This window comes from Poecilia formosa, unplaced genomic scaffold, assembly GCF_000485575.1.
Source record: "Poecilia formosa unplaced genomic scaffold, Poecilia_formosa-5.1.2 Scaffold459, whole genome shotgun sequence".
NCBI classification, from domain to species: Eukaryota; Metazoa; Chordata; class Actinopteri; order Cyprinodontiformes; family Poeciliidae; genus Poecilia; species Poecilia formosa.
The window spans coordinates 24,756-51,171 of NW_006800398.1; the positions used below are offsets into that span (position 1 = coordinate 24,756).

Consider the following 26,416-nt stretch of genomic DNA (forward strand, 5'->3'; position numbering starts at 1 on the left):
AACAATAAACACTAGGAGGCGCTTTAAGGTTCCAGGCAGTTAAAGTTCAGCTTCTGCCCCAAAAATACGTCGGTTTTTTTTTGTTTTGTTTTGTTTTACAGCCATCAGGATTTAATTTTGACTTTGACTCATTCACTCAAAGTCAACAATTTAATCAACGTAAAAAAAAAAAAACGTTTAGTCCCAAACCCATGAGACGCCATTTGTGAATTTATGTGGTCAAAAATTAACAGCAATAATTTGGGTTATTTTGGGTAAATTTTAATCCAATAATTTGGATTAAAAATTATTTATGGTTAATTTTTTATTTATCATTAATTCTTTAATAACTGTTACAGTTTCAGTATTTAGGTTGTTAACCAAATGTTAAGTTGAAGATAAATATTTGGCTTCAAATTAAATATTTAGTTAATTAATATTTAGCTTTAGTTTGACGCTAAATGTTTAACATTTATTATGTTAAATATTCAGCCTGAAGCTGAATATTTAATTCAGTGCTAAATATTTGCCTCAGATGATGAGCAAAAATATTTAGTTGGTAAACTTATATTTTGTTTGGACCCAAGTATTTAAATTGGAGCTTTAGCTCAGAGCTAACTATTTAGTTTTTAAAATGCGGTGTTGTGTGATTTTCCTGCCGTCTCTCCAGGCTGTTGTGTTTTTAACAGACTGGTTGTTGCGCTAAACTTTGCAGATCATCATCAGTCTCATTGATTTGTGAGGACGAGTCGGTTAATCAACTGATCAATTTTAATTAGGAGCTCCTGATGAAAGTCATTAAAATCTCCTGAAGCTCAGAGCCTCTGAACTGGAAACCGCTCACTGGTTTTATGTTTTATTTTTTCATGCAGAACGTTGGGAACAAATAATTCTGCTGTTCTGGACCGGTTCCAGAAACTTTAGAGTTTAGACGCTTACCAGCGTTTTGGTTCAGTTTTAGATCCGTTTCTGATTCCAAACATAAGAACAGATTTACTGCAGCATTAAAGAGCGTTGAATAAAGGAACAGAAGTCGTTTTTACTGATTGTCGGGCGTTTTGTTGGTGATGCAACAAAGAAACTAAAACAGATCAAAGTTTAAAGGACGAAGCAAACAGAACATCCAAACAACTTAACAGAGAATCTTCATCAGTGCAGACGGAGCTTCTGCATAAATTAACTAACATTATCATCAGGTTGTTGGTTTAACATTTGAGTAGTTTCTGCAAATGCATAAAGCAGATAAAGTTTATTAACTTGCCAAAAGCAGAGACAACGATCAGATGCTAATGCTAACTGATATTAGCATGCTAACTGGTGTTAGCATCAGCATAAAATCACCACTGCTGTGTTGATGTTTGTTTCTGCTGATAAAAACCATAAAAATTCTCTAACCTAAAAGTTTGGGCCTTTTTAAATCTCCTAAAGGTTTTCTGAGTGATGAAGAGTTTTCTCTGAACGTCAGCAGCAGGACGATCAGCTGACTGGAGTCCGACGTCCCTGCAGGACTTCACCGTTTTCCCTCAGCCAACAGGAAGAGGTGATGTTTCAGCCTCCTCTTCCTCACCTCGCTGCTGGTTCCTGTTCCACATGTTTACTGGAAAAAACAAGATAAAAACATGTGGGGTCGGACTGCCTTTAAGATCCGACCTCAGACAGATTGTTTTAGACGAAGGTCTGGACCGGAACACGAGGCGTCGCTTCCACAGCTTCTCTGATTTTCACTGAAAAGCTGAACTCTCCTCGTTTTAACGGCCCGTTCTGATGCAACAGGTTGTGAGTCAGACGTAACGCCACCGACTTCTTTCATGACAGGATTCAGGGCTGCTGTGTGGTTTTTATCCGTCTCAATTTAATCCAGTTCCAGTCGGCGCTGTTTGCCACCGAAGTGTGAAGGAAAAACTCTGGACTTCAGAAAGCCGAGGAAAAGCTTCATCTGCTGCCGCTTCGCTTCCTTTAGATTTGGGCTTTCAGAATCGACTCTGGAGTGGAAGGAGAAGCCGGTTTAATTTTCTCACTGATGAAATATAACTGCAGAGCTGCAGGAGGAGGAAGAGGAGGAGGAGGAAGAGCTATGGCTGCAGCAGAGACGTCAGCTCTGCTTCCACATGGCAGAACGCTCAAAAGATCGGCGAAGGAAGGAAGGAAGGAAGGAAGAAAGGAAGAAAGAAAGAAAGAAAGAAAGAAAGAAAGATCTTCCCAGCAGTCAGGTCAGAGAAACGTCCAGGCCTCAGTGAGCAGAGGTTAAAGGTCAAGGAGGAGTTCTCCTTCGCTTCATTAACCGTTTCATTTCCACAGCAGCTTCTGCTGATCCGGCGCCGGCCAAGCAGCAGCTGTTAATGGACGTTTTCTCTAATTCTTCCTCCGTCTGCGATTCGCTGATGGAATCAGAAACCAGGAGACGGTTCTGCTGTCGCAGCTGAAGAAACAGAAAGCCGACCCGTCCGCGGTCCAAACGGGTCGCTGCCGGTTCTGGTCACAACACACCAGAGTTTTATCCATTTTTTTCCAAACCTTAAATTTATTTTCCACACACAGCTGTCCATCATCGTCCCTGTTCACATCTTGCATCTTATTTACGCCGCAGTCCTTAATTTCAAACATTTCATCCACATTAAATATTCAAGATGTTTAATTTTCTTATCTGGAAACTGCAGATAAACTGAAATACATAAACATTTAGCTAAGAAAAGTTAATCTGTCAGTGAACAAGGAAATAACTTCAGAGAAAAAAGCAATAATAAAGACATGGAAAGTAATAAATAAACCAAACTAAACAAATAGTAACAGAACATCTTATCGATAATATCAACAGTACAAACTAAACTGGAAATATTTACACTCGGTGAACAGTTGTCAGGGTTCCATTGTTGATTAGCTTCAAATGTCTCCATCTTTTAGTCTTTATGTTGTTTTTTCCAGAATGTTGACAGTTTTAATTCTGCTTCTCCTTTGGGAGTTTGACTTTTAACCAGCAGATGTTTTACATTTATTCACAATCAGCAAAAAAACTTTAAGTATTTATTGTCTTTGTCCACCAAATGCCTGGGAACTTTTCCCAAAATGCAGACAGACGGGTCCAAATCTAAATAAATGCATAAAATACTTTTTATGTCTGCTACACCACAATGCTTGGACTTTTTTTTTTTTTTTGCATTTTCAATTAGCAGATTCAGGCCAAACACAATTCAGAAACAAGAACAATGCGACATGTTACAAAACAAACTAATTCAAATGAAATGGTTTCTGCCGAGTTCAGCCCACATGTCGACGCTGCCGTTTGAAAGCTGTCTCCTTCGTTCAGACTCTGGTTTGGACCCGGACAGATTCTTTATAACGTTTGCTCTGATTTTTCCATCTGTTTTTATTGAGTTGTCTGTGTGAAACACCTGTTTGCGTCTCTAACCCATCGTTTCAGCGTTCACTGTGTTTTACATTCAGTCTTTATTCTGCAGCTGTTTGCCTTTCAGTTTAATCCTACAGGACTAAGTGGAAGCAGATTAGTGATAAAACAAAAGTGAACTGAAGCTGCAGAATGTCAGCTTCATCTATTTAAAATAAATATAAACTTGTTTGTCTCATCTGGTTTTATGCGGTTAGAGTTTCTCTCTGTGTTTTTCTTCCTGCTCCCTCCAGACTCTGCAGTCGCTGTTTTTGCTGCTTCATCAGTAAATCTGCCTGCAGGGAATCAATAACAACTCAGCCATTTTTCACTCAGATCTTTGATATTTTTCTTTCCAAAAGACTGAAGCCGAGTTTCACCTGCAAGTTTTAAGCCAAATTCTCACATTAGATCAATAAGCCGTGCTGGCAAAGCCACGAAAGTGTCCGACTGTTTCTGCCCTCCTCGGATGAAGAACAACTTCCTGTGGACTCTGTGACGAAGAAAGGTGAAGTTTAATGGAAGAAAGCAGCTGGAGTCCATTTCTTAATGCGACACCGCCGTGCCAGAAACTCCCAGTCCTGCCTTCATTTCTTTAATTCAGTGCATCAGAGCCAAGTTTGGAGCAGGCGCTCCATTTCCTGATGGAGCTGCAGGTCTGAGCCAACCAGACCACAAGTCGGTTTTTATCCCATCCAGAACCGGTTCTGGTCCATTAAGGTCGCCTCGCTGTGGTCAGGGTTTAACCGTCTTTCTGCTGATTGAGTTGAATTTGGAAGAAGCTGCACTGCACACCTACATGCTATTTAGCAGAAGCTAATGCTAAAACAATAAATCTATGATTAAGTTTTCACTTAGCAAACTAAATACTTAGTGAGGTAAATATCTTGTTTCAAACTAAATGTTTAGCTTGAAACTGACATGTATAAATTACTGGTGAATTATGATGAAAACATGACTTTAAAAATGAACTTTTTTTTTTGTTATAAACTAAATAACCCAAATTATTGCTGTAATTTCTTGACTGTGTATCTTTAGAAACGACATCCCATAATTGCTCCCCCACCTGTACAGTTAGGACATGATTCTTTGAAACAGAAACATTTAAGCTCTAAGCTAAGTTCACTAAATATTTTCAGTTACTAAAAATGCTAAGCTAAAATTAGCTCTGCTGTTAGCGCATTAGCAGAGTAACGGTTAGCCGGCCGCTGGCCTGAGAATCAGGACCTTCAGAGGAAACGTCTGACCGCTGCGTGTCTCTTCTGTCTTCACAGATCCCGGTTCTGGTTCAGGAGACGGAGACGGTGAGACTCTGTTGGGTTTTTTCTTTGGGCTATTTAAAGATTTCATTTCCTGCTTCACTTCTGCTGTGACTGAAAGTCAAACAGAAATCAATTACAGCTGAGTCTTGGTCTGCTCTGCACAAGCAGTGGCTGCTGCCGGTCTGAGCGTGTTGCGTTAGGAGGAGCGGCTGTGTGTTTCTGCGCCTCCTCTGATGCATATTAACTGCAGCAGTGAATCCTGCGAGGAGCCGCTAAGTCGTCCCAGAGGAGCGAATCTCTCCGTCCTGCGGAGATGGAAGCGTCGTCGATGCCAAATTTGGCAACAGAGACATTTTGCAGCCACCTGTGAGGACGGCCACATGGTTTGCTGTTTAATTTGGCTGCTGCAGGGAGGTTTTATTGGAGACGCGCTGCCTCCTCCATCTGCACGGCGGGCCGACGAGCCGCTGCGATGAAACAGTCAAACCTCTGAGATTAATTACTGAAACAGCCTCCAACTCTGCTGCTTCAACTGTTGGAGAATTAGCGGATAAACGGCTCTAAACCAGAACATGAACTCAGTGACGCCTGGTCATGGGAATGAAAACATATTTTACATCTTTATTAAGTTTAAAATAGTGCTGCACAAACCTTATGTTTTACAAACAATTGTTCCAGGCGGAACCTTTGTATTGTTGTGTTTCTGGTGCACTCATAATGCGCAAGCAATATCCTTAAACAGCAGTGATGGACGGCAGAACTGCTTCTCTCAGCATATTGAGGGTTAATTTCTGCTTCAAAAATTATTTTTTGCATAAAAAATTCAGCAAAATTGTTCGCTGGAAAAGACTATCAGTGTGCTAAACAGAGTTAGCCTGTCAGCTAAGCTAATCTAAGCCTTAATTAGCATGTCAGTGCTAAACATGTAGCAGCTAATGCTGATGTCAGCGTCCATATTTCTAAAGTGGCTCCATGACTGATCAGGGCTTCCTGGAACTCTGGAAAGACGAACTTTGCACCAACTTGATGGTTGAGGAGCAGATTAAATCTGTCAGGTTGTGATGAAATCCTCTATCTCAGGTGATTCCTCTCAGATTTAGTTCTGGGCTTTGATTAGGACCTTCAAAACTTTAATCTTTTCTCGATTTGGACTAATCATTGGTCACTTCTTCTAAAAACTGAAATCCATCTTCAACTTTCTAGAGAAACCTAATCCCAGATCACTATGCTGCCTCCCCCGTGCTTCACTGTGAATGTGATGGAAGGTTTTCAGTTGTTTTTGTGACGTTTATCTTTTTCAGTCGTGGCTGCAGGTTCAGATTTAGTTCGATCAGAGTGTTTTCTCCATGGTTTGACTTCGTTCTGGATGATTTGTTCTGCTTTGGACCAGAAACCAGAACTTCCTGCTGCTCCTTCAGGCTCACATCCACGTCCCAGGTTATTTTTAACTCATGTTATTTATTAAATTATTTAAAATTATTTAAATTTGTGCGCAGCAGCGGTTCCCAGCTGTGTCAGAGGCAAACTTTGCATAAAATAAACGTCAGTTTGAGTCTTTTAGGCGTTTTCTGAGCTGGATATTAATAAAACTTTAAAGCCATAATGTTGTTCAGGGTCGTGAGCATCATGCCGGTGATTTCCATTCGCTGCAGGAAGTCTGTGAGCTGCTGACCCAAACCTGGTGATAATAAGCTGCATCTGTTTTAGGCTACAGAATCTGTGTTTGGCCGGGTTTAACGCTTGAACAGAAGAACCTTTTTCAGCCAGGAGGCAAATATTAGCGAGAGCAAAGAGGGAAACAACAACAGGAGTCAGAGAGGAAGCAGCGGCGTCCTGCTGTCAGCAGAAACAAAGACGCCGCTCGGCTGCAGATCCGCGTCAATCGATGGAACGCCGACTGAGCCCTCCATGTTCGATAGCTACACACACAGCAGGCCAATCTGTCAGCCACACACACACACACACACACACACACACCGAGAGAGTTTAATCACGCTGCTGCTCTTAAAGCAGCAGAAAGGCCCTGTGAACACCTCTGCAGTTTAGCTGCTTCGATTTGTGTGTTGATTTTGTTTTGCTTTAATTTTTCAGATGCAGTAACTGAAACATTTCATCCAGGATTGAAATGGAAATAAAGCAGAACGATCTCACGACCTTCAGCAACTAAATGTTCGTTTCTGCTGCGTATTTCCAGGAATTGATCCTTTTCTGTTCCCAGAATGTGGAACAGCAAAGACTCGATGTAAAACGTGCTTCAGATAAAAACTAGTGTTGGAACGGGATTAAAAACTAATACAGCTAATTTTAGGGCCAGTAAGTAATTAATCCTATTCTACTGAAACTATATATCAACAAAATGAGCAACGTTTTCAATTCAAAAAGCCTTTTTGATGGTAAAATTTGAATTTACAAAATAAAAACAAAGATATTTACACTTTTTTCAGCCATCAGATTGGAGCAAAGTTCATATTTCCAGAGTTTCTTGAAGTCCTGATCGTTCATGGAGCTTCTTCAGAAACATGGTTGCTAATGCTAATGCTGACATTAGCATTAGCAACATGTTAGCATTAAGATGCTAACTCCTTTTAGCACAACCTGAACACAGTAACAGGGTTTTTCATCATTAACCTCCTGGAGAAGCAGCTTCGCTGTTTATTGCTGTTCTCAGTGGATTTACGGTGTACCAGAAACACAATATAAAAGTTCCTGCTGAAACTTTTATATGCAAAAAATGAATAAATAAAGGAAATTGGAGCCCAGAAGACCTGAAACACATGCAGAGAATCTCACTCCTCCATCGGGTTTCACTGCTTTTCTAAGGCAACAATCCTAAACCTCCAGGCTCCGTTTCCTGGTTTCTACGTTTTGCTGTGGATTAGTTTCCTTCTCCCTGCAGGATTCAGCTTTTCTTCTGTTTTACAACAAAATTGCACCTGATGAATCATGAAAATGGCTCTGCTGATGAAAGGCAGCCCTGAATAATCCCTGCGGCTCTTTGGTACTCGGCGCCGCGGCTGTTAGCGCTTCGCTGCTGGAGAATGGACGTGGCCATGCGAGGTGGCATTAAACGGCGTAATGATAATAACAATATCAGATGATGATGTGGCGCCTCTGTTTCCATTTGGCCGATAAGCCTGAGCAGCCTCTCCACACGCTCAGCTGTGTCTGATAGAAAGCGCCTGAGCCGTGGCGTGTCTCGATGGCGGGAAGAGGCGCCGCTAACCAGAACAAAACCCGGAGCGAGCTGCAGGTTGTTTTCAAAATGAAATTAAGCCACTCTTCTGGAAAAGAGGCAGAACAAATAAAAAGCTGATTATTACGTTCAGCGATGAAGATCTGGAAAAATAAAGAGCTGCGCAGGCGGCGGAGCAGAATCCGACAGGAGGGGAAATTAAAACCAGTTTAACCAGAAACAGTCACAGGTGAAGGATGATGGATTTCCTGCAGCTTTAGTTTGACTTTGAGGAAACAGATGAAACTTCTGAAAGTTTTTCTTCTGGTGCTTTTATAGAACATCAAAGATCCAGACTGGAAGATAAAGTAAAGTTTAATAAACCAAACATTGAGGTTTATTAACCTCCTGTTGGTGTTTTCAGGGCCTTGATCTTTTTTCCTGCTAGTAGAAAAACGCAGTGACCTTCATAATCTGCTGGAAATCAGCTTCCCTCTGAAAGCTGTTGGTTTCCTGGACAGGAAGTTATTATCCTCTGTAGCAGAAGATGCTCTCAGCTGGGCTAGAAACTTTGAGACACAACTGATGAACAACCAGCTGGATTCATCACATCGTCCACAGGAAGCGGAGGAAGAAACTCCTCCGTCACAGACTGGGCCTCCTGAAGTCCACAGAAACATCCCAGTGATGGCTGCCACCATATGGCATTAGAGGGATGAAGAGGAAACGAGTCTGGACTGAACGCGCACAAACACACAGTTTGTGGTTTGATGTGACGGGGTGTGAATATTTCTACGAGGCTCAGTAAAGGATAGAGTTCAGCCTAGTAGGCAGGAGTGTGGAGAAGTGTTTGCTGTTCCTGAAGCGTTTTCCTTCTCTGCCCGTCTGACAGACGATGAGGGCTCAGCCTCCGACGTCGGGAAGAAGTTCACCAAGTGCAGCACGTGTAAATATGGAGCCGAATGTGATGAAGACTCCGAAGATGTCTGGTGAGCAAAAGCTTTCATTGGTTCATTATGTCACCACTGCTGGCTAACAGGTTAGCTGTGCTAATCTACTCGTAAACATTAGCTTTGCTAATGCTAAAATGCTACATGGACACTGTATTTACCCAAATGCTAATGCTAAATTGCTAACTTAAGTTCAAGTTACATCTTCTCTTGAAAGACTAACTCTCAGGGTTAAATTTATTTTTGACGTTATATTTATTATATATTTTATAATTCCCTTAGATGTGTTTATTTCTTGATCTCTGCTGTCCTTGTTTTTAGTTTATTTGTCATGTCCTTGTTTTAAATAAAGTTTTTGAGGAGAGGAAATGGAACGCCTGCTTAATCAGCCTTCAAAATAAAAGCATGTGTGTAAAAGGATTAAAGCATTCTTAAGTTAATAACCAAAACTTCAACACAGAAGTTGAACTTTATTCAACTGGAAGTTTGCAAAGCAGCCAAAATAATTTAACTCTTTAGAATCTGATTCAGGGAAAACGAAGTTCACTAAACATTTTCAAAGTTAGCTAAAAGTAAAATTAGCAGAAGTGTGTCTCTGCTGTTTACTGCCACTAAAAACATATTTAGGTGACTATTAAATGAACAGATGAAGCATATTGTGATATTAGCGAGTTAGCTTAATGTTTGAAGGAAGAAGATGGATCCAAACTTTGGATTAAGCTGCACAGAAACATGAAATGTTGCTTTAAGTTAAAATAATCTGAATGTTGTGGTGCTGTGTGTCATTCCTGGGATATTGTTCTGATGGTTGACCTTTGCCCTCAGGTGCATATGCAACATTGACTGCAGCGGCCACAATGAGAACCCGGTCTGCGCTACAGACGGAAACTCGTACAACAACCCGTGCCTGGTGCGGGAGGCTTCGTGCATGAAGCAGGAGCAGATCGACGTCAAACACCTGGGACGCTGCCTCGGTACGTTTATGGCACAGAACACATCTGGAAATGTCCGTTCGTGAAAAGCAGTTCTTCTCAGGCACAGACTGAACACCAAACCTCTTCTGGTTAGAGCTTACATCCATCTCTGACCTCATGGGGTCTAGTCCAAGGCCGTTAACGGCGCCAAACACGTTTTAAGACCAGAGGAGATGAGTCTTTCAGGGACTGAAAGGACTCTAGTGGCATCAGGTTGAGTTGATCTGATCTGTGCGAGACGCTGTCACGACTAAACATGTCCCAGTAAGCAATTCATCAATCAGCTGCATGATAAACTAAAATAAAATCTATAATTTCCATGTGGACTACAGTCAAAGAGATGCTGCCCTTCAATATCACTGAAAAATGTTGAAAAATGCTGCAAAAAATTGGAACCCAGTATAAAGTAACCAGCTTGCATGACCTGCCCCTTTAGCCTGTTTTCCCTGTCAAAGCTGAACGAAGATTTCCATCAAAGATCTCATAATTCATTTAAATTATTGTTGTTTTACTTGTTTATTTTTGGATATTTAAAATGTTTTCCAGTTTCAGTGTTAAATATTCTTTAGGAATTAAAGTTTTTGATTTTTCAGAGGGTCTAATCAAAACATGGTCTGAAACGACAATATTATTGTTTATTGCAATAATTTCTGTTGTGACTGGCTGAGTTATGATGCTGGGAGTTTGTCACAGATGGTGAGCAGAAATCTTACAGGTTTTTATGATGAACATGTTTATTTGGTAATAAATGAACCAAAACATGCCAAAGAATAGATTCTCCCGCAGCATGATGCTGCCGCCACCATGCAGGTTGTCATTTATTCCAGCCTCAGTTTCCTGTTCCCAGCTAACATCTGATGTGGTTTTTGAGTTTTTTTGCCTTTTTATCTTGTGGAACCAAACTATCTGCTGATCACTGGATGTTTTCTGTCATCCTGAGAAGTTTGTTGGTGAAAATCCCATCAGATCAGCAGAAACTCCTCAGATCAGACAGTGTGGCACCGACAACCAAACCACGTTCAAAGTCCCTTAGATCTGCTTTCTTCTGCATCCTGAACTGATCAACCCGTCGTCTTCATGTCCAGACTCCTCAGTCCGTTGAGTTGCTGCGTTGTGATTGGCTGATTTCCTGTTTGTGCTAACGAGCGTTTGGGCTGGCAAAGCTTTGTAGCCCTGAAGAAGGAGCTAAAGGTTGTTTAGAGTAGCTGAGTTTCAAACAGGATTTCATCATTTTCCAGCTTCCTTCATCTTCTCCCTGAGATGTTTTCTAACTTCACACAGATTCACAGATGCAGGAGGACGGCGCTCGTCTCCTGCTGATCTCTGCTGGCTGCAGAACCGTGACGGTTTAATAAATCAGTCTCGTTACTGAAACCATGTCAGTCAAATTAATGCGTCTGATCGCCGGCGTTTTCAATTAGGAAGCGAACCGAGCATGCAGGCTGTAATACGGAGTTATTAATGCAAACCTCGTCAACGTGACACAGAGGGAAGGTTCTGGAAAACTGACTGCAGCATTAACATCATGTCTGACATTCAGGCACTTTGGTTTGCTGGAAAATGCAGGATTTATTTTAACAGCTTACAAAAGAAACATTGGCGTATTTCCATGTTGGTGCAAACAAATGTTCATTCTCTGATCCAGCAGATAAAGAGGAACTTGATTGTTCCCTTACAGCAGAATGTCCACCTAATTAGCTCCAACATTTGCTGCTATTTATCTGCTTCTCTGGCTTCTGCCAAATAAAACTGGAAAAGCTGATGAGCTGCTGTACTGTAAAACTGTTACCTCAGCGTTAAGTGCTGCAGACTGACGTAAAAAATGATTTTATTAGTGTCAACTGAGGAAAACTGAAAAGCATGTCGCTAACCGCGCTGCATGAAGCGGTGAAAATTAAATACAAATGAAGATTTATGAACAAAGAAGCTGGAGAAAAGACAAAAGGACAGACTGAGCCATTGTGTAGTGACAGATGTTTGGAGGTTTTTTAAGTCAAACTTCAAAAATTTCACCTTAAATTTAATAAATTTTCATTTTTAATTGGCCATATGGTCAAACTCAGTGGTGGGAACCGCTAGCTAAAAGGTTAGCTGTGCTAACGCTAAAGCGCTAATCAGAAACATTAGTTCTGCTAAAGCAACATGTTGAAAACCACCATGTGTCATTAACTGTGTTTCCATTTCAAATGTGTGCAAAACCTTTTCCATAATGATAAAAAAACTAAACTTTGCATTTGAGGTGTTTGTTAGTTTGTTCATTAAAAATGGCAACAGATGTTGACACTTTTCTGACATATATCTGTATTTTCAAATTGCTTTGTTGCCATTGAGCAAATTTATGTTTGTTATTCTAATTTCTGCATTTTTATGGTCAAATGAAATGCAGCTACAGAAACAGCCAAATGAATCAGCTGGTGTGCTAAATGTTTTCATAGTTAGCTAAGTTACATATTAGCTCTGTTGTTAGCGGATTAGCAGAACCAAACTCTGAATCCTCCTGAATGTTTGGTCCATTTCAGCCCGGTTTGTTTGTTTACTGATCCATAAAAGACAAAGTCTGACGACTCTGCAGCACCGTGAAGGTTAAAGGTCAACTTTATTTATTCTGTTTCTAATAACTCAGGCGGCACAAAGTGCTTTACAAGCTAAAACAATGCATGATAATGTTGCATGTAAATGATAATTAAACAATAAAGTTTTAAAGCCTTTTTACATTCATACCAATGTTTCCACCTCAGGTCCTTAACGACCTGAGAAACGGCAGATATGAAACGAGTTTCCTCTCAATCTGAGGGATAAATCTGAGAGTTTAATGAACATTATGACATGAATGCAACCCCAGCCTTCCCTTTCTTTCTGCCACCAGATGAATGAATCGCTGTGATCCCAGACACGATGGAGGGATTACGGGTCTGGCTGAGTGTCGGGTTTTTAGAGTGCAGGAATATTTAGAGGGTTAAGACGGATTGAGTGTCTGTTGAGTCGCTGCGGAGCGGAGATACCCTTTGGCTTTTTCATTAACCTCACCATTAACAAGAGAAACGACTCCAGTGGATTAAATCTGCAGTTACTTCAGCAGTTTTTACACTTCCAGCCGCTCTCTGATGTCAGGTTTTAAAATATGCAGAAGAATGAGTCAGAGCGGCTTTGATGCTCTGAGGTGCGAGTGTTGCATACAAACCTGATTTGCAGCCGCAGCTTGATGTCTGATGTTGTTCAAAGCCGGAGCCAACGCCCAGAGTCGCTCGGCCCGCTGCGGCTCACATCAGATTTATGCTTCAGACTCACCTTGAATCCCAAAGTGCCGGCCGCCGCGGCCGTTCCTCCGAGCCGCTGATCGCAACACGCAGAGATTTATGGATTTCCTGTCACTGTTTGTGGCTTTAAGGCGGCTGTGAGCTGATTGGACGGTGCCAGTTGGAGGAGGGGGGGCTATGTGGGTGTGTAACGCCCTGAGGTGATGAGCACCTGCCCCCTCCGCTCTGATCGGCTGTCACTTCAGGGCGTCGGGCCAGCACTGGGGCGTGAAGGAGCCGAAGCACAGGAAGCAGATAATGGAGAAATAACATAGAGAGACATTCATAGATCTGATCCAGACCTATAAATGGGTCAGGATCTGACCAAAGCTTCGTCAAACTCTAATTTATCTTCTTATAAAAACAACATTCAGAGCAGCAAATTAGCAACACGCATCACAGCCCCTGGTTACCATGGTTACAGGTTACTTTTAGGTTTATTTACCTTTCAGACACAGCAGACACAGACAGTTCAAAGTGCCTGTAGAAAGACATTAAAAACATCAGATATTAAGAATAAACACCAAACAGCAGCGTTTCCATCGACCTTACATTTGTTGATTACAAAAATAAATTCGCTCAAAGGAAAAACTCCAATTTTAGCGTTTTTTGATAGAAAGTTTCGCTGCTTGGATGAAATGATTTTTCAGCAAAACTGCAATGGAAACAGTTATTTTGCATCACGAGTCACATGATCAACAACAGGATGTTACTACTGCTGGAAACGACAAAGAAGACGACAGGAAGTGGTGGAGGATGACAGGTAGCCATGTTTTTTAACGACTTATCCTGCGAACAAACTGATTGTTCATGTGTGACTTTAACATGGTTTCTTATTTAATGGAAACATTTCGGCTGTGAAATTATGTTTTTCCACATTAGTGGAACATCAACAGTTTTGTTCACATTTATAAAGGAAGAGCAGCTTCAGTTAGTTTATCCTGAAACGCTGCAGCCTCATATTCACTCATTCATGCAGAAACCAACATGTCTGCTGTCAACGTGTTGCTCTGCAGTGGAAATGAATGATCCTCTGGTTAAACAGAAGTAAAACCATAATCAGAGCTGAGATGACAGCCTGGTTCAACTGGAACAAAACCAGATTTTTCTCCTCGGTTTGCAGAGCTGGAGCCTCGGATCGACCCACCCAGAGCTGCAGAGCGAAACCAAACCCACTCATCCATTTTTAATGCTGCATCGCTCAGGAGGAAATATTGACAATATCTCACCCTGCTCTTTGTCTTTGCTTCATCCCTTCATCCTCACCATGTCACTCGTCTTTTCTTTCATCCTCTCATCTAACAGACATGTTTCTGGGTTTTTCCTCCACTTCCTGGTGTTGGAGTGAGTAAACGTGAGGCGGCGGCCTTGTTGAGAACGTTGACAGCAGCAGAGCTGGGATTCCTGAAAAGTGCGGCGGATCTCATCGAGTTTCCCCAGTTTCTGCTGCTCATGTATTTTTAATGCAGATCAGAGTCGAGTGTTGAAATGAGCGTCGTATCGACCAAACACTCCAGTCAGGTTTATTAGTGCCGCACATTTCAGCAGGAAGGCGGTTCAGAGTGTTTCACTCCATAAAACATCTCAGGAACCAGCCATGAAACGAGCAATAAATCAACGTTATCACATCAAATACATGATCACAGTTATTTTAATCAGAGGTAGATCTAATCAGGTCGGTGTTTGGCTTTGATTTAAAGGAGGTTTCAGCGTCTTTACACGGCTAGAAACTAGAACTGGACAAGAAATCGATAATATGTTTCGCGATAAATACCTGATCAATTTCAATAGATAATCCATNACAAAACAAACTAATTCAAATGAAATGGTTTCTGCCGAGTTCAGCCCACATGTCGACGCTGCCGTTTGAAAGCTGTCTCCTTCGTTCAGACTCTGGTTTGGACCCGGACAGATTCTTTATAACGTTTGCTCTGATTTTTCCATCTGTTTTTATTGAGTTGTCTGTGTGAAACACCTGTTTGCGTCTCTAACCCATCGTTTCAGCGTTCACTGTGTTTTACATTCAGTCTTTATTCTGCAGCTGTTTGCCTTTCAGTTTAATCCTACAGGACTAAGTGGAAGCAGATTAGTGATAAAACAAAAGTGAACTGAAGCTGCAGAACGTCAGCTTCATCTATTTAAAATAAATATAAACTTGTTTGTCTCATCCGGTTTTATGCGGTTAGTTTCTCTCCGTGTTTTTCTTCCTGCTCCCTCCAGACTCTGCAGTCGCTGTTTTTGCTGCTTCATCAGTAAATCTGCCTGCAGGGAATCAATAACAACTCAGCCATTTTTCACTCAGATCTTTGATATTTTTCTTTCCAAAAGACTGAAGCCGAGTTTCACCTGCAAGTTTTAAGCCAAATTCTCACATCAGATCAATAAGCCGTGCTGGCAAAGCCACGAAAGTGTCCGACTGTTTCTGCCCTCCTCGGATGAAGAACAACTTCCTGTGGACTCTGTGACGAAGAAAGGTGAAGTTTAATGGAAGAAAGCAGCTGGAGTCCATTTCTTAATGCGACACCGCCGTGCCAGAAACTCCCAGTCCTGCCTTCATTTCTTTAATTCAGTGCATCAGAGCCAAGTTTGGAGCAGGCGCTCCATTTCCTGATGGAGCTGCAGGTCTGAGCCAACCAGACCACAAGTCGGTTTTTATCCCATCCAGAACCGGTTCTGGTCCATTAAGGTCGCCTCGCTGTGGTCGGGGTTTAACCGTCTTTCTGCTGATTGAGTTGAATTTGGAAGAAGCTGCACTGCACACCTACATGCTATTTAGCAGAAGCTAATGCTAAAACAATAAATCTATGATTAAGTTTTCACTTAGCAAACTAAATACTTAGTGAGGTAAATATCTTGTTTCAAACTAAATGTTTAGCTTGAAACTGACATGTATAAATTACTGGTGAATTATGATGAAAACATGACTTTAAAAATGAACTTTTTTTTTTGTTATAAACTAAATAACCCAAATTATTGCTGTAATTTTTTGACTGTGTATCTTTAGAAACGACATCCCATAATTGCTCCCCCACCTGTACAGTTAGGACATGATTCTTTGAAACAGAAACATTTAAGCTCTAAGCTAAGTTCACTAAATATTTTCAAAGTTACTAAAGATGCTAAGCTAAAATTAGCTCTGCTGTTAGCGCATTAGCAGAGTAACGGTTAGCCGGCCGCTGGCCTGAGAATCAGGACCTTCAGAGGAAACGTCTGACCGCTGCGTGTCTCTTCTGTCTTCACAGATCCCGGTTCTGGTTCAGGAGACGGAGACGGTGAGACTCTGTTGGGTTTTTTCTTTGGGCTATTTAAAGATTTCATTTCCTGCTTCACTTCTGCTGTGACTGAAAGTCAAACAGAAATCAATTACAGCTGAGTCTTGGTCTGCTCTGCACAAGCAGTGGCTGCTGCCGGTCTGAGCGTGTTGCGTTAGGAGGAGCGGCTGTGTGTTTCTGCGCCTCCTCTGATGCATATTAACTGCAGCAGTGAATCCTGCGAGGAGCCGCTAAGTCGTCCCAGAGGAGCGAATCTCTCCGTCCTGCGGAGATGGAAGCGTCGTCGATGCCAAATTTGGCAACAGAGACATTTTGCAGCCACCTGTGAGGACGGCCACATGGTTTGCTGTTTAATTTGGCTGCTGCAGGGAGGTTTTATTGGAGACGCGCTGCCTCCTCCATCTGCACGGCGGGCCGACGAGCCGCTGCGATGAAACAGTCAAACCTCTGAGATTAATTACTGAAACAGCCTCCAACTCTGCTGCTTCAACTGTTGGAGAATTAGCGGATAAACGGCTCTAAACCAGAACATGAACTCAGTGACGCCTGGTCATGGGAATGAAAACATATTTTACATCTTTATTAAGTTTAAAATAGTGCTGCACAAACCTTATGTTTTACAAACAATTGTTCCAGGCGGAACCTTTGTATTGTTGTGTTTCTGGTGCACTCATAATGCGCAAGCAATATCCTTAAACAGCAGTGATGGACGGCAGAACTGCTTCTCTCAGCATATTGAGGGTTAATTTCTGCTTCAAAAATAAATTTTTGCAGAAAAAAATCAGCAAAATTGTTCGCTGGAAAAGACTATCAGTGTGCTAAACAGAGTTAGCCTGTCAGCTAAGCTAATCTAAGCCTTAATTAGCATGTCAGTGCTAAACATGTAGCAGCTAATGCTGATGTCAGCGTCCACATTTCTAAAGTGGCTCCATGACTGATCAGGGCTTCCTGGAACTCTGGAAAGACGAACTTTGCACCAACTTGATGGTTGAGGAGCAGATTAAATCTGTCAGGTTGTGATAAAATCCTCCATCTCAGGTGATTCCTCTCAGATATAGTTCTGGGCTTTGATTAGGACATTCAAAACTTTAATCTTTTCTCGATTTGGACTAATCATTGGTCACTTCTTCTAAAAACTGAAATCCATCTTCAACTTTCTAGAGAAACCTAATCCCAGATCACTATGCTGCCTCCCCCGTGCTTCACTGTGAATGTGATGGAAGGTTTTCAGTTGTTTTTGTGACGTTTATCTTTTTCAGTCGTGGCTGCAGGTTCAGATTTAGTTCGATCAGAGTGTTTTCTCCATGGTTTGACTTCGTTCTGGATGATTTGTTCTGCTTTGGACCAGAAACCAGAACTTCCTGCTGCTCCTTCAGGCTCACATCCACGTCCCAGGTTATTTTTAACTCATGTTATTTATTAAATTATTTAAAATTATTTAAATTTGTGCGCAGCAGCGGTTCCCAGCTGTGTCAGAGGCAAACTTTGCATAAAATAAACATCAGTTTGAGTCTTTTAGGCGTTTTCTGAGCTGGATATTAATAAAACTTTAAAGCCATAATGTTGTTCAGGGTCGTGAGCATCATGCCGGTGATTTCCATTCGCTGCAGGAAGTCTGTGAGCTGCTGACCCAAACCTGGTGATAATAAGCTGCATCTGTTTTAGGCTACAGAATCTGTGTTTGGCCGGGTTTAACGCTTGAACAGAAGAACCTTTTTCAGCCAGGAGGCAAATATTAGCGAGAGCAAAGAGGGAAACAACAACAGGAGTCAGAGAGGAAGCAGCGGCGTCCTGCTGTCAGCAGAAACAAAGACGCCGCTCGGCTGCAGATCCGCGTCAATCGATGGAACGCCGACTGAGCCCTCCATGTTCGATAGCTACACACACAGCAGGCCAATCTGTCAGCCACACACACACACACACACACACACACACCGAGAGAGTTTAATCACGCTGCTGCTCTTAAAGCAGCAGAAAGGCCCTGTGAACACCTCTGCAGTTTAGCTGCTTCGATTTGTGTGTTGATTTTGTTTTGCTTTAATTTTTCAGATGCAGTAACTGAAACATTTCATCCAGGATTGAAATGGAAATAAAGCAGAACGATCTCACGACCTTCAGCAACTAAATGTTCGTTTCTGCTGCGTATTTCCAGGAATTGATCCTTTTCTGTTCCCAGAATGTGGAACAGCAAAGACTCGATGTAAAACGTGCTTCAGATAAAAACTAGTGTTGGAACGGGATTAAAAACTAATACAGCTAATTTTAGGGCCAGTAAGTAATTAATCCTATTCTACTGAAACTATATATCAACAAAATGAGCAACATTTTCAATTCAAAAAGCCTTTTTGATGGTAAAATTTGAATTTACAAAATAAAAACAAAGATATTTACACTTTTTTCAGCCATCAGATTGGAGCAAAGTTCATATTTCCAGAGTTTCTTGAAGTCCTGATCGTTCATGGAGCTTCTTCAGAAACATGGTTGCTAATGCTAATGCTGACATTAGCATTAGCAACATGTTAGCATTAAGATGCTAACTCCTTTTAGCACAACCTGAACACAGTAACAGGGTTTTTCATCATTAACCTCCTGGAGAAGCAGCTTCGCTGTTTATTGCTGTTCTCAGTGGATTTACGGTGTACCAGAAACACAATATAAAAGTTCCTGCTGAAACTTTTATATGCAAAAAATGAATAAATAAAGGAAATTGGAGCCCAGAAGACCTGAAACACATGCAGAGAATCTCACTCCTCCATCGGGTTTCACTGCTTTTCTAAGGCAACAATCCTAAACCTCCAGGCTCCGTTTCCTGGTTTCTACGTTTTGCTGTGGATTAGTTTCCTTCTCCCTGCAGGATTCAGCTTTTCTTCTGTTTTACAACAAAATTGCACCTGATGAATCATGAAAATGGCTCTGCTGATGAAAGGCAGCCCTGAATAATCCCTGCGGCTCTTTGGTACTCGGCGCCGCGGCTGTTAGCGCTTCGCTGCTGGAGAATGGACGTGGCCATGCGAGGTGGCATTAAACGGCGTAATGATAATAACAATATCAGATGATGATGTGGCGCCTCTGTTTCCATTTGGCCGATAAGCCTGAGCAGCCTCTCCACACGCTCAGCTGTGTCTGATAGAAAGCGCCTGAGCCGTGGCGTGTCTCGATGGCGGGAAGAGGCGCCGCTAACCAGAACAAAACCCGGAGCGAGCTGCAGGTTGTTTTCAAAATGAAATTAAGCCACTCTTCTGGAAAAGAGGCAGAACAAATAAAAAGCTGATTATTACGTTCAGCGATGAAGATCTGGAAAAATAAAGAGCTGCGCAGGCGGCGGAGCAGAATCCGACAGGAGGGGAAATTAAAACCAGTTTAACCAGAAACAGTCACAGGTGAAGGATGATGGATTTCCTGCAGCTTTAGTTTGACTTTGAGGAAACAGATGAAACTTCTGAAAGTTTTTCTTCTGGTGCTTTTATAGAACATCAAAGATCCAGACTGGAAGATAAAGTAAAGTTTAATAAACCAAACATTGAGGTTTATTAACCTCCTGTTGGTGTTTTCAGGGCCTTGATCTTTTTTCCTGCTAGTAGAAAAACGCAGTGACCTTCATAATCTGCTGGAAATCAGCTTCCCTCTGAAAGCTGTTGGTTTCCTGGACAGGAAGTTATTATCCTCTGTAGCAGAAGATGCTCTCAGCTGGGCTAGAAACTTTGAGACACAACTGATGAACAACCAGCTGGATTCATCACATCGTCCACAGGAAGCGGAGGAAGAAACTCCTCCGTCACAGACTGGGCCTCCTGAAGTCCACAGAAACATCCCAGTGATGGCTGCCACCATATGGCATTAGAGGGATGAAGAGGAAACGAGTCTGGACTGAACGCGCACAAACACACAGTTTGTGGTTTGATGTGACGGGGTGTGAATATTTCTACGAGGCTCAGTAAAGGATAGAGTTCAGCCTAGTAGGCAGGAGTGTGGAGAAGTGTTTGCTGTTCCTGAAGCGTTTTCCTTCTCTGCCCGTCTGACAGACGATGAGGGCTCAGCCTCCGACGTCGGGAAGAAGTTCACCAAGTGCAGCACGTGTAAATATGGAGCCGAATGTGATGAAGACTCCGAAGATGTCTGGTGAGCAAAAGCTTTCATTGGTTCATTATGTCACCACTGCTGGCTAACAGGTTAGCTGTGCTAATCTACTCGTAAACATTAGCTTTGCTAATGCTAAAATGCTACATGGACACTGTATTTACCCAAATGCTAATGCTAAATTGCTAACTTAAGTTCAAGTTACATCTTCTCTTGAAAGACTAACTCTCAGGGTTAAATTTATTTTTGACGTTATATTTATTATATATTTTATAATTCCCTTAGATGTGTTTATTTCTTGATCTCTGCTGTCCTTGTTTTTAGTTTATTTGTCATGTCCTTGTTTTAAATAAAGTTTTTGAGGAGAGGAAATGGAACGCCTGCTTAATCAGCCTTCAAAATAAAAGCATGTGTGTAAAAGGAGTAAAGCATTCTTAAGTTAATAACCAAAACTTCAACACAGAAGTTGAACTTTATTCAACTGGAAGTTTACAAAGCAGCCAAAATAATTTAACTCTTTAGAATCTGATTCAGGGAAAACGAAGTTCACTAAACATTTTCAAAGTTAGCTAAAAGTAAAATTAGCAGAAGTGTGTCTCTGCTATTTACTGCCACTAAAAACATATTTAGGTGACTATTAAATGAACAGATGAAGCATATTGTGATATTGGCGAGTTAGCTTAATGTTTGAAGGAAGAAGATGGATCCAAACTTTGGATTAAGCTGCACAGAAACATGAAATGTTGCTTTAAGTTAAAATAATCTGAATGTTGTGGTGCTGTGTGTCATTCCTGGGATATTGTTCTGATGGTTGACCTTTGCCCTCAGGTGCATATGCAACATTGACTGCAGCGGCCACAATGAGAACCCGGTCTGCGCTACAGACGGAAACTCGTACAACAACCCGTGCCTGGTGCGGGAGGCTTCGTGCATGAAGCAGGAGCAGATCGACGTCAAACACCTGGGACGCTGCCTCGGTACGTTTATGGCACAGAACACATCTGGAAATGTCCGTTCGTGAAAAGCAGTTCTTCTCAGGCACAGACTGAACACCAAACCTCTTCTGGTTAGAGCTTACATCCATCTCTGACCTCATGGGGTCTAGTCCAAGGCCGTTAACGGCGCCAAACACGTTTTAAGACCAGAGAAGATGAGTCTTTCAGGGACTGAAAGGACTCTAGTGGCATCAAGTTGAGTTGATCTGATCTGTGCGAAACGCTGTCACGACTAAACATATCCCAGTAAGCAATTCATCAATCAGCTGCATGATAAACTAAAATAAAATCTATAATTTCCATGTGGACTACAGTCAAAGAGATGCTGCCCTTCAATATCACTGAAAAATGTTGAAAAATGCTGCAAAAAATTGGAACCCAGTATAAAGTAACCAGCTTGCATGACCTGCCCCTTTAGCCTGTTTTCCCTGTCAAAGCTGAACGAAGATTTCCATCAAAGATCTCATAATTCATTTAAATTATTGTTGTTTTACTTGTTTATTTTTGGATATTTAAAATGTTTTCCAGTTTCAGTGTTAAATATTCTTTAGGAATTAAAGTTTTTGATTTTTCAGAGGGTCTAATCAAAACATGGTCTGAAACGACAATATTATTGTTTATTGCAATAATTTCTGTTGTGACTGGCTGAGTTATGATGCTGGGAGTTTGTCACAGATGGTGAGCAACAATCTTACAGGAGGTTTTTATGATGAACATGTTTATTTGGTAATAAATGAACCAAAACGTGCCAAAGAATAGATTCTCCCGCAGCATGATGCCGCCGCCACCATGCAGGTTGTCATTTATTCCAGCCTCAGTTTCCTGTTCCCAGCTAACATCTGATGTGGTTTTTGAGTTTTTTTGCCTTTTTATCTTGTGGAACCAAACTATCTGCTGATCACTGGATGTTTTCTGTCATCCTGAGAAGTTTGTTGGTGAAAATCCCATCAGATCAGCAGAAACTCCTCAGATCAGACAGTGTGGCACCGACAACCAAACCACGTTCAAAGTCCCTTAGATCTGCTTTCTTCTGCATCCTGAACTGATCAACCCGTCGTCTTCATGTCCAGACTCCTCAGTCCGTTGAGTTGCTGCGTTGTGATTGGCTGATTTCCTGTTTGTGCTAACGAGCGTTTGGGCTGGCAAAGCTTTGTAGCCCTGAAGAAGGAGCTAAAGGTTGTTTAGAGTAGCTGAGTTTCAAACAGGATTTCATCATTTTCCAGCTTCCTTCATCTTCTCCCTGAGATGTTTTCTAACTTCACACAGATTCACAGATGCAGGAGGACGGCGCTCGTCTCCTGCTGATCTCTGCTGGCTGCAGAACCGTGACGGTTTAATAAATCAGTCTCGTTACTGAAACCATGTCAGTCAAATTAATGCGTCTGATCGCCGGCGTTTTCAATTAGGAAGCGAACCGAGCATGCAGGCTGTAATACGGAGTTATTAATGCAAACCTCGTCAACGTGACACAGAGGGAAGGTTCTGGAAAACTGACTGCAGCATTAACATCATGTCTGACATTCAGGCACTTTGGTTTGCTGGAAAATGCAGGATTTATTTTAACAGCTTACAAAAGAAACATTGGCGTATTTCCATGTTGGTGCAAACAAATGTTCATTCTCTGATCCAGCAGATAAAGAGGAACTTGATTGTTCCCTTACAGCAGAATGTCCACCTAATTAGCTCCAACATTTGCTGCTATTTATCTGCTTCTCTGGCTTCTGCCAAATAAAACTGGAAAAGCTGATGAGCTGCTGTACTGTAAAACTGTTACCTCAGCGTTAAGTGCTGCAGACTGACGTAAAAAATGATTTTATTAGTGTCAACTGAGGAAAACTGAAAAGCATGTCGCTAACCGCGCTGCATGAAGCGGTGAAAATTAAATACAAATGAAGATTTATGAACAAAGAAGCTGGAGAAAAGACAAAAGGACAGACTGAGCCATTGTGTAGTGACAGATGTTTGGAGGTTTTTTAAGTCAAACTTCAAAAATTTCACCTTAAATTTAATAAATTTTCATTTTTAATTGGCCATATGGTCAAACTCAGTGGTGGGAACCGCTAGCTAAAAGGTTAGCTGTGCTAACGCTAAAGCGCTAATCAGAAACATTAGTTCTGCTAAAGCAACATGTTGAAAACCACCATGTGTCATTAACTGTGTTTCCATTTCAAATGTGTGCAAAACCTTTTCCATAATGATAAAAAAACTAAACTTTGCATTTGAGGTGTTTGTTAGTTTGTTCATTAAAAATGGCAACAGATGTTGACACTTTTCTGACATATATTTGTATTTTGAAATTGCTTTGTTGCCATTGAGCAAATTTATGTTTGTTATTCTAATTTCTGCATTTTTATGGTCAAATGAAATGCAGCTACAGAAACAGCCAAATGAATCAGCTAGTGTGCTAAATGTTTTCATAGTTAGCTAAGTTACATATTAGCTCTGTTGTTAGCGGATTAGCAGAACCAAACTCTGAATCCTCCTGAATGTTTGGTCCATTTCAGCCCGGTTTGTTTGTTTACTGATCCATAAAAGACAAAGTCTGACGACTCTGCAGCACCGTGAAGGTTAAAGGTCAACTTTATTAATTCTGTTTCTAATAACTCAGGCGGCACAAAGTGCTTTACAAGCTAAAACAATGCATGATAATGTTGCATGTAAATGATAATTAAACAATAAAGTTTTAAAGCCTTTTTACATTCATACCAATGTTTCCACCTCAGGTCCTTAACGACCTGAGAAACGGCAGATATGAAACGAGTTTCCTCTCAATCTGAGGGATAAATCTGAGAGTTTAATGAACATTATGACATGAATGCAACGCCAGCCTGCCCTTTCTTTCTGCCACCAGATGAATGAATCGCTGTGATCCCAGACACGATGGACGGATTACGGGTCTGGCTGAGTGTCAGGTTTTTAGAGTGCAGGAATATTTAGAGGGTTAAGACGGATTGAGTGTCTGTTGAGTCGCTGCGGAGCGGAGATACCCTTTGGCTTTTTCATTAACCTCACCATTAACAAGAGAAACGACTCCAGTGGATTAAATCTGCAGTTACTTCAGCAGTTTTTACACTTCCAGCCGCTCTCTGATGTCAGGTTTTAAAATATGCAGAAGAATGAGTCAGAGCGGCTTTGATGCTCTGAGGTGCGAGTGTTGCATACAAACCTGATTTGCAGCCGCAGCTTGATGTCTGATGTTGTTCAAAGCCGGAGCCAACGCCCAGAGTCGCTCGGCCCGCTGCGGCTCACATCAGATTTATGCTTCAGACTCACCTAGAATCCCAAAGTGCCGGCCGCCGCGGCCGTTCCTCCGAGCCGCTGATCGCAACACGCAGAGATTTATGGATTTCCTGTCACTGTTTGTGGCTTTAAGGCGGCTGTGAGCTGATTGGACGGTGCCAGTTGGAGGAGGGGGGGCTATGTGGGTGTGTAACGCCCTGAGGTGATGAGCACCTGCCCCCTCCGCTCTGATCGGCTGTCACTTCAGGGCGTCGGGCCAGCACTGGGGCGTGAAGGAGCCGAAGCACAGGAAGCAGATAATGGAGAAATAACATAGAGAGACATTCATAGATCTGATCCAGACCTATAAATGGGTCAGGATCTGACCAAAGCTTCGTCAAACTCTAATTTATCTTCTTATAAAAACAACATTCAGAGCAGCAAATTAGCAACACGCATCACAGCCCCTGGTTACCATGGTTACAGGTTACTTTTAGGTTTATTTACCTTTCAGACACAGCAGACACAGACAGTTCAAAGTGCCTGTAGAAAGACATTAAAAACATCAGATATTAAGAATAAACACCAAACAGCAGCGTTTCCATCGACCTTACATTTGTTGATTACAAAAATAAATTCGCTCAAAGGAAAAACTCCAATTTTAGCGTTTTTTGATAGAAAGTTTCGCTGCTTGGATGAAATGATTTTTCAGCAAAACTGCAATGGAAACAGTTATTTTGCATCACGAGTCACATGATCAACAACAGGATGTTACTACTGCTGGAAACGACAAAGAAGACGACAGGAAGTGGTGGAGGATGACAGGTAGCCATGTTTTTTAACGACTTATCCTGCGAACAAACTGATTGTTCATGTGTGACTTTAATATGGTTTCTTATTTAATGGAAACATTTCGGCTGTGAAATTATGTTTTTCCACATTAGTGGAACATCAACAGTTTTGTTCACATTTATAAAGGAAGAGCAGCTTCAGTTAGTTTATCCTGAAATGCTGCAGCCTCATTTTCACTCATTCATGCAGAAACCAACATGTCTGCTGCTGTAAACGTGTTGCTCTGCAGTGGAAATGAATGATCCTCTGGTTAAACAGAAGTAAAACCATAATCAGAGCTGAGATGACAGCCTGGTTCAACTGGAACAAAACCAGATTTTTCTCCTCGGTTTGCAGAGCTGGAGCCTCGGATCGACCCACCCAGAGCTGCAGAGCGAAACCAAACCCACTCATCCATTTTTAATGCTGCATCGCTCAGGAGGAAATATTGACAATATCTCACCCTGCTCTTTGTCTTTGCTTCATCCCTTCATCCTCACCATGTCACTCGTCTTTTCTTTCATCCTCTCATCTAACAGACATGTTTCTGGGTTTTTCCTCCACTTCCTGGTGTTGGAGTGAGTATACGTGAGGCGGCGGCCTTGTTGAAAACGTTGACAGCAGCAGAGCTGGGATTCCTGAAAAGTGCGGCGGATCTCATCGAGTTTCCCCAGTTTCTGCTGCTCATGTATTTTTAATGCAGATCAGAGTCGAGTGTTGAAATGAGCGTCGTATCGACCAAACACTCCAGTCAGGTTTATTAGTGCCGCACATTTCAGCAGGAAGGCGGTTCAGAGTGTTTCACTCCATAAAACATCTCAGGAACCAGCCATGAAACGAGCAATAAATCAACGTTATCACATCAAATACATGATCACAGTTATTTTAATCAGAGGTAGATCTAATCAGGTCGGTGTTTGGCTTTGATTTAAAGGAGGTTTCAGCGTCTTTACACGGCTAGAAACTAGAACTGGACAAGAAATCGATAATATGTTTCGCGATAAATA

General features: G+C 41.7%; 1 protein-coding gene across 1 annotated transcript in view; it reads left to right on the forward strand.

Annotated features, from left to right (window-relative positions):
* Window positions 1-26,416, forward strand: part of tmeff1a (transmembrane protein with EGF-like and two follistatin-like domains 1a) — a 34,937-nt gene that overhangs the window by 2,065 nt on the left and 6,456 nt on the right. Inside the window, exons 3-6 of the mRNA XM_007577899.2 lie at window positions 4,636-4,665; window positions 8,688-8,779; window positions 13,771-13,778; window positions 21,193-21,341. Coding sequence (XP_007577961.1) covers window positions 4,636-4,665; window positions 8,688-8,779; window positions 13,771-13,778; window positions 21,193-21,341 — 279 coding nt within the window. The remainder of the gene's footprint in view (window positions 1-4,635; window positions 4,666-8,687; window positions 8,780-13,770; window positions 13,779-21,192; window positions 21,342-26,416) is intronic.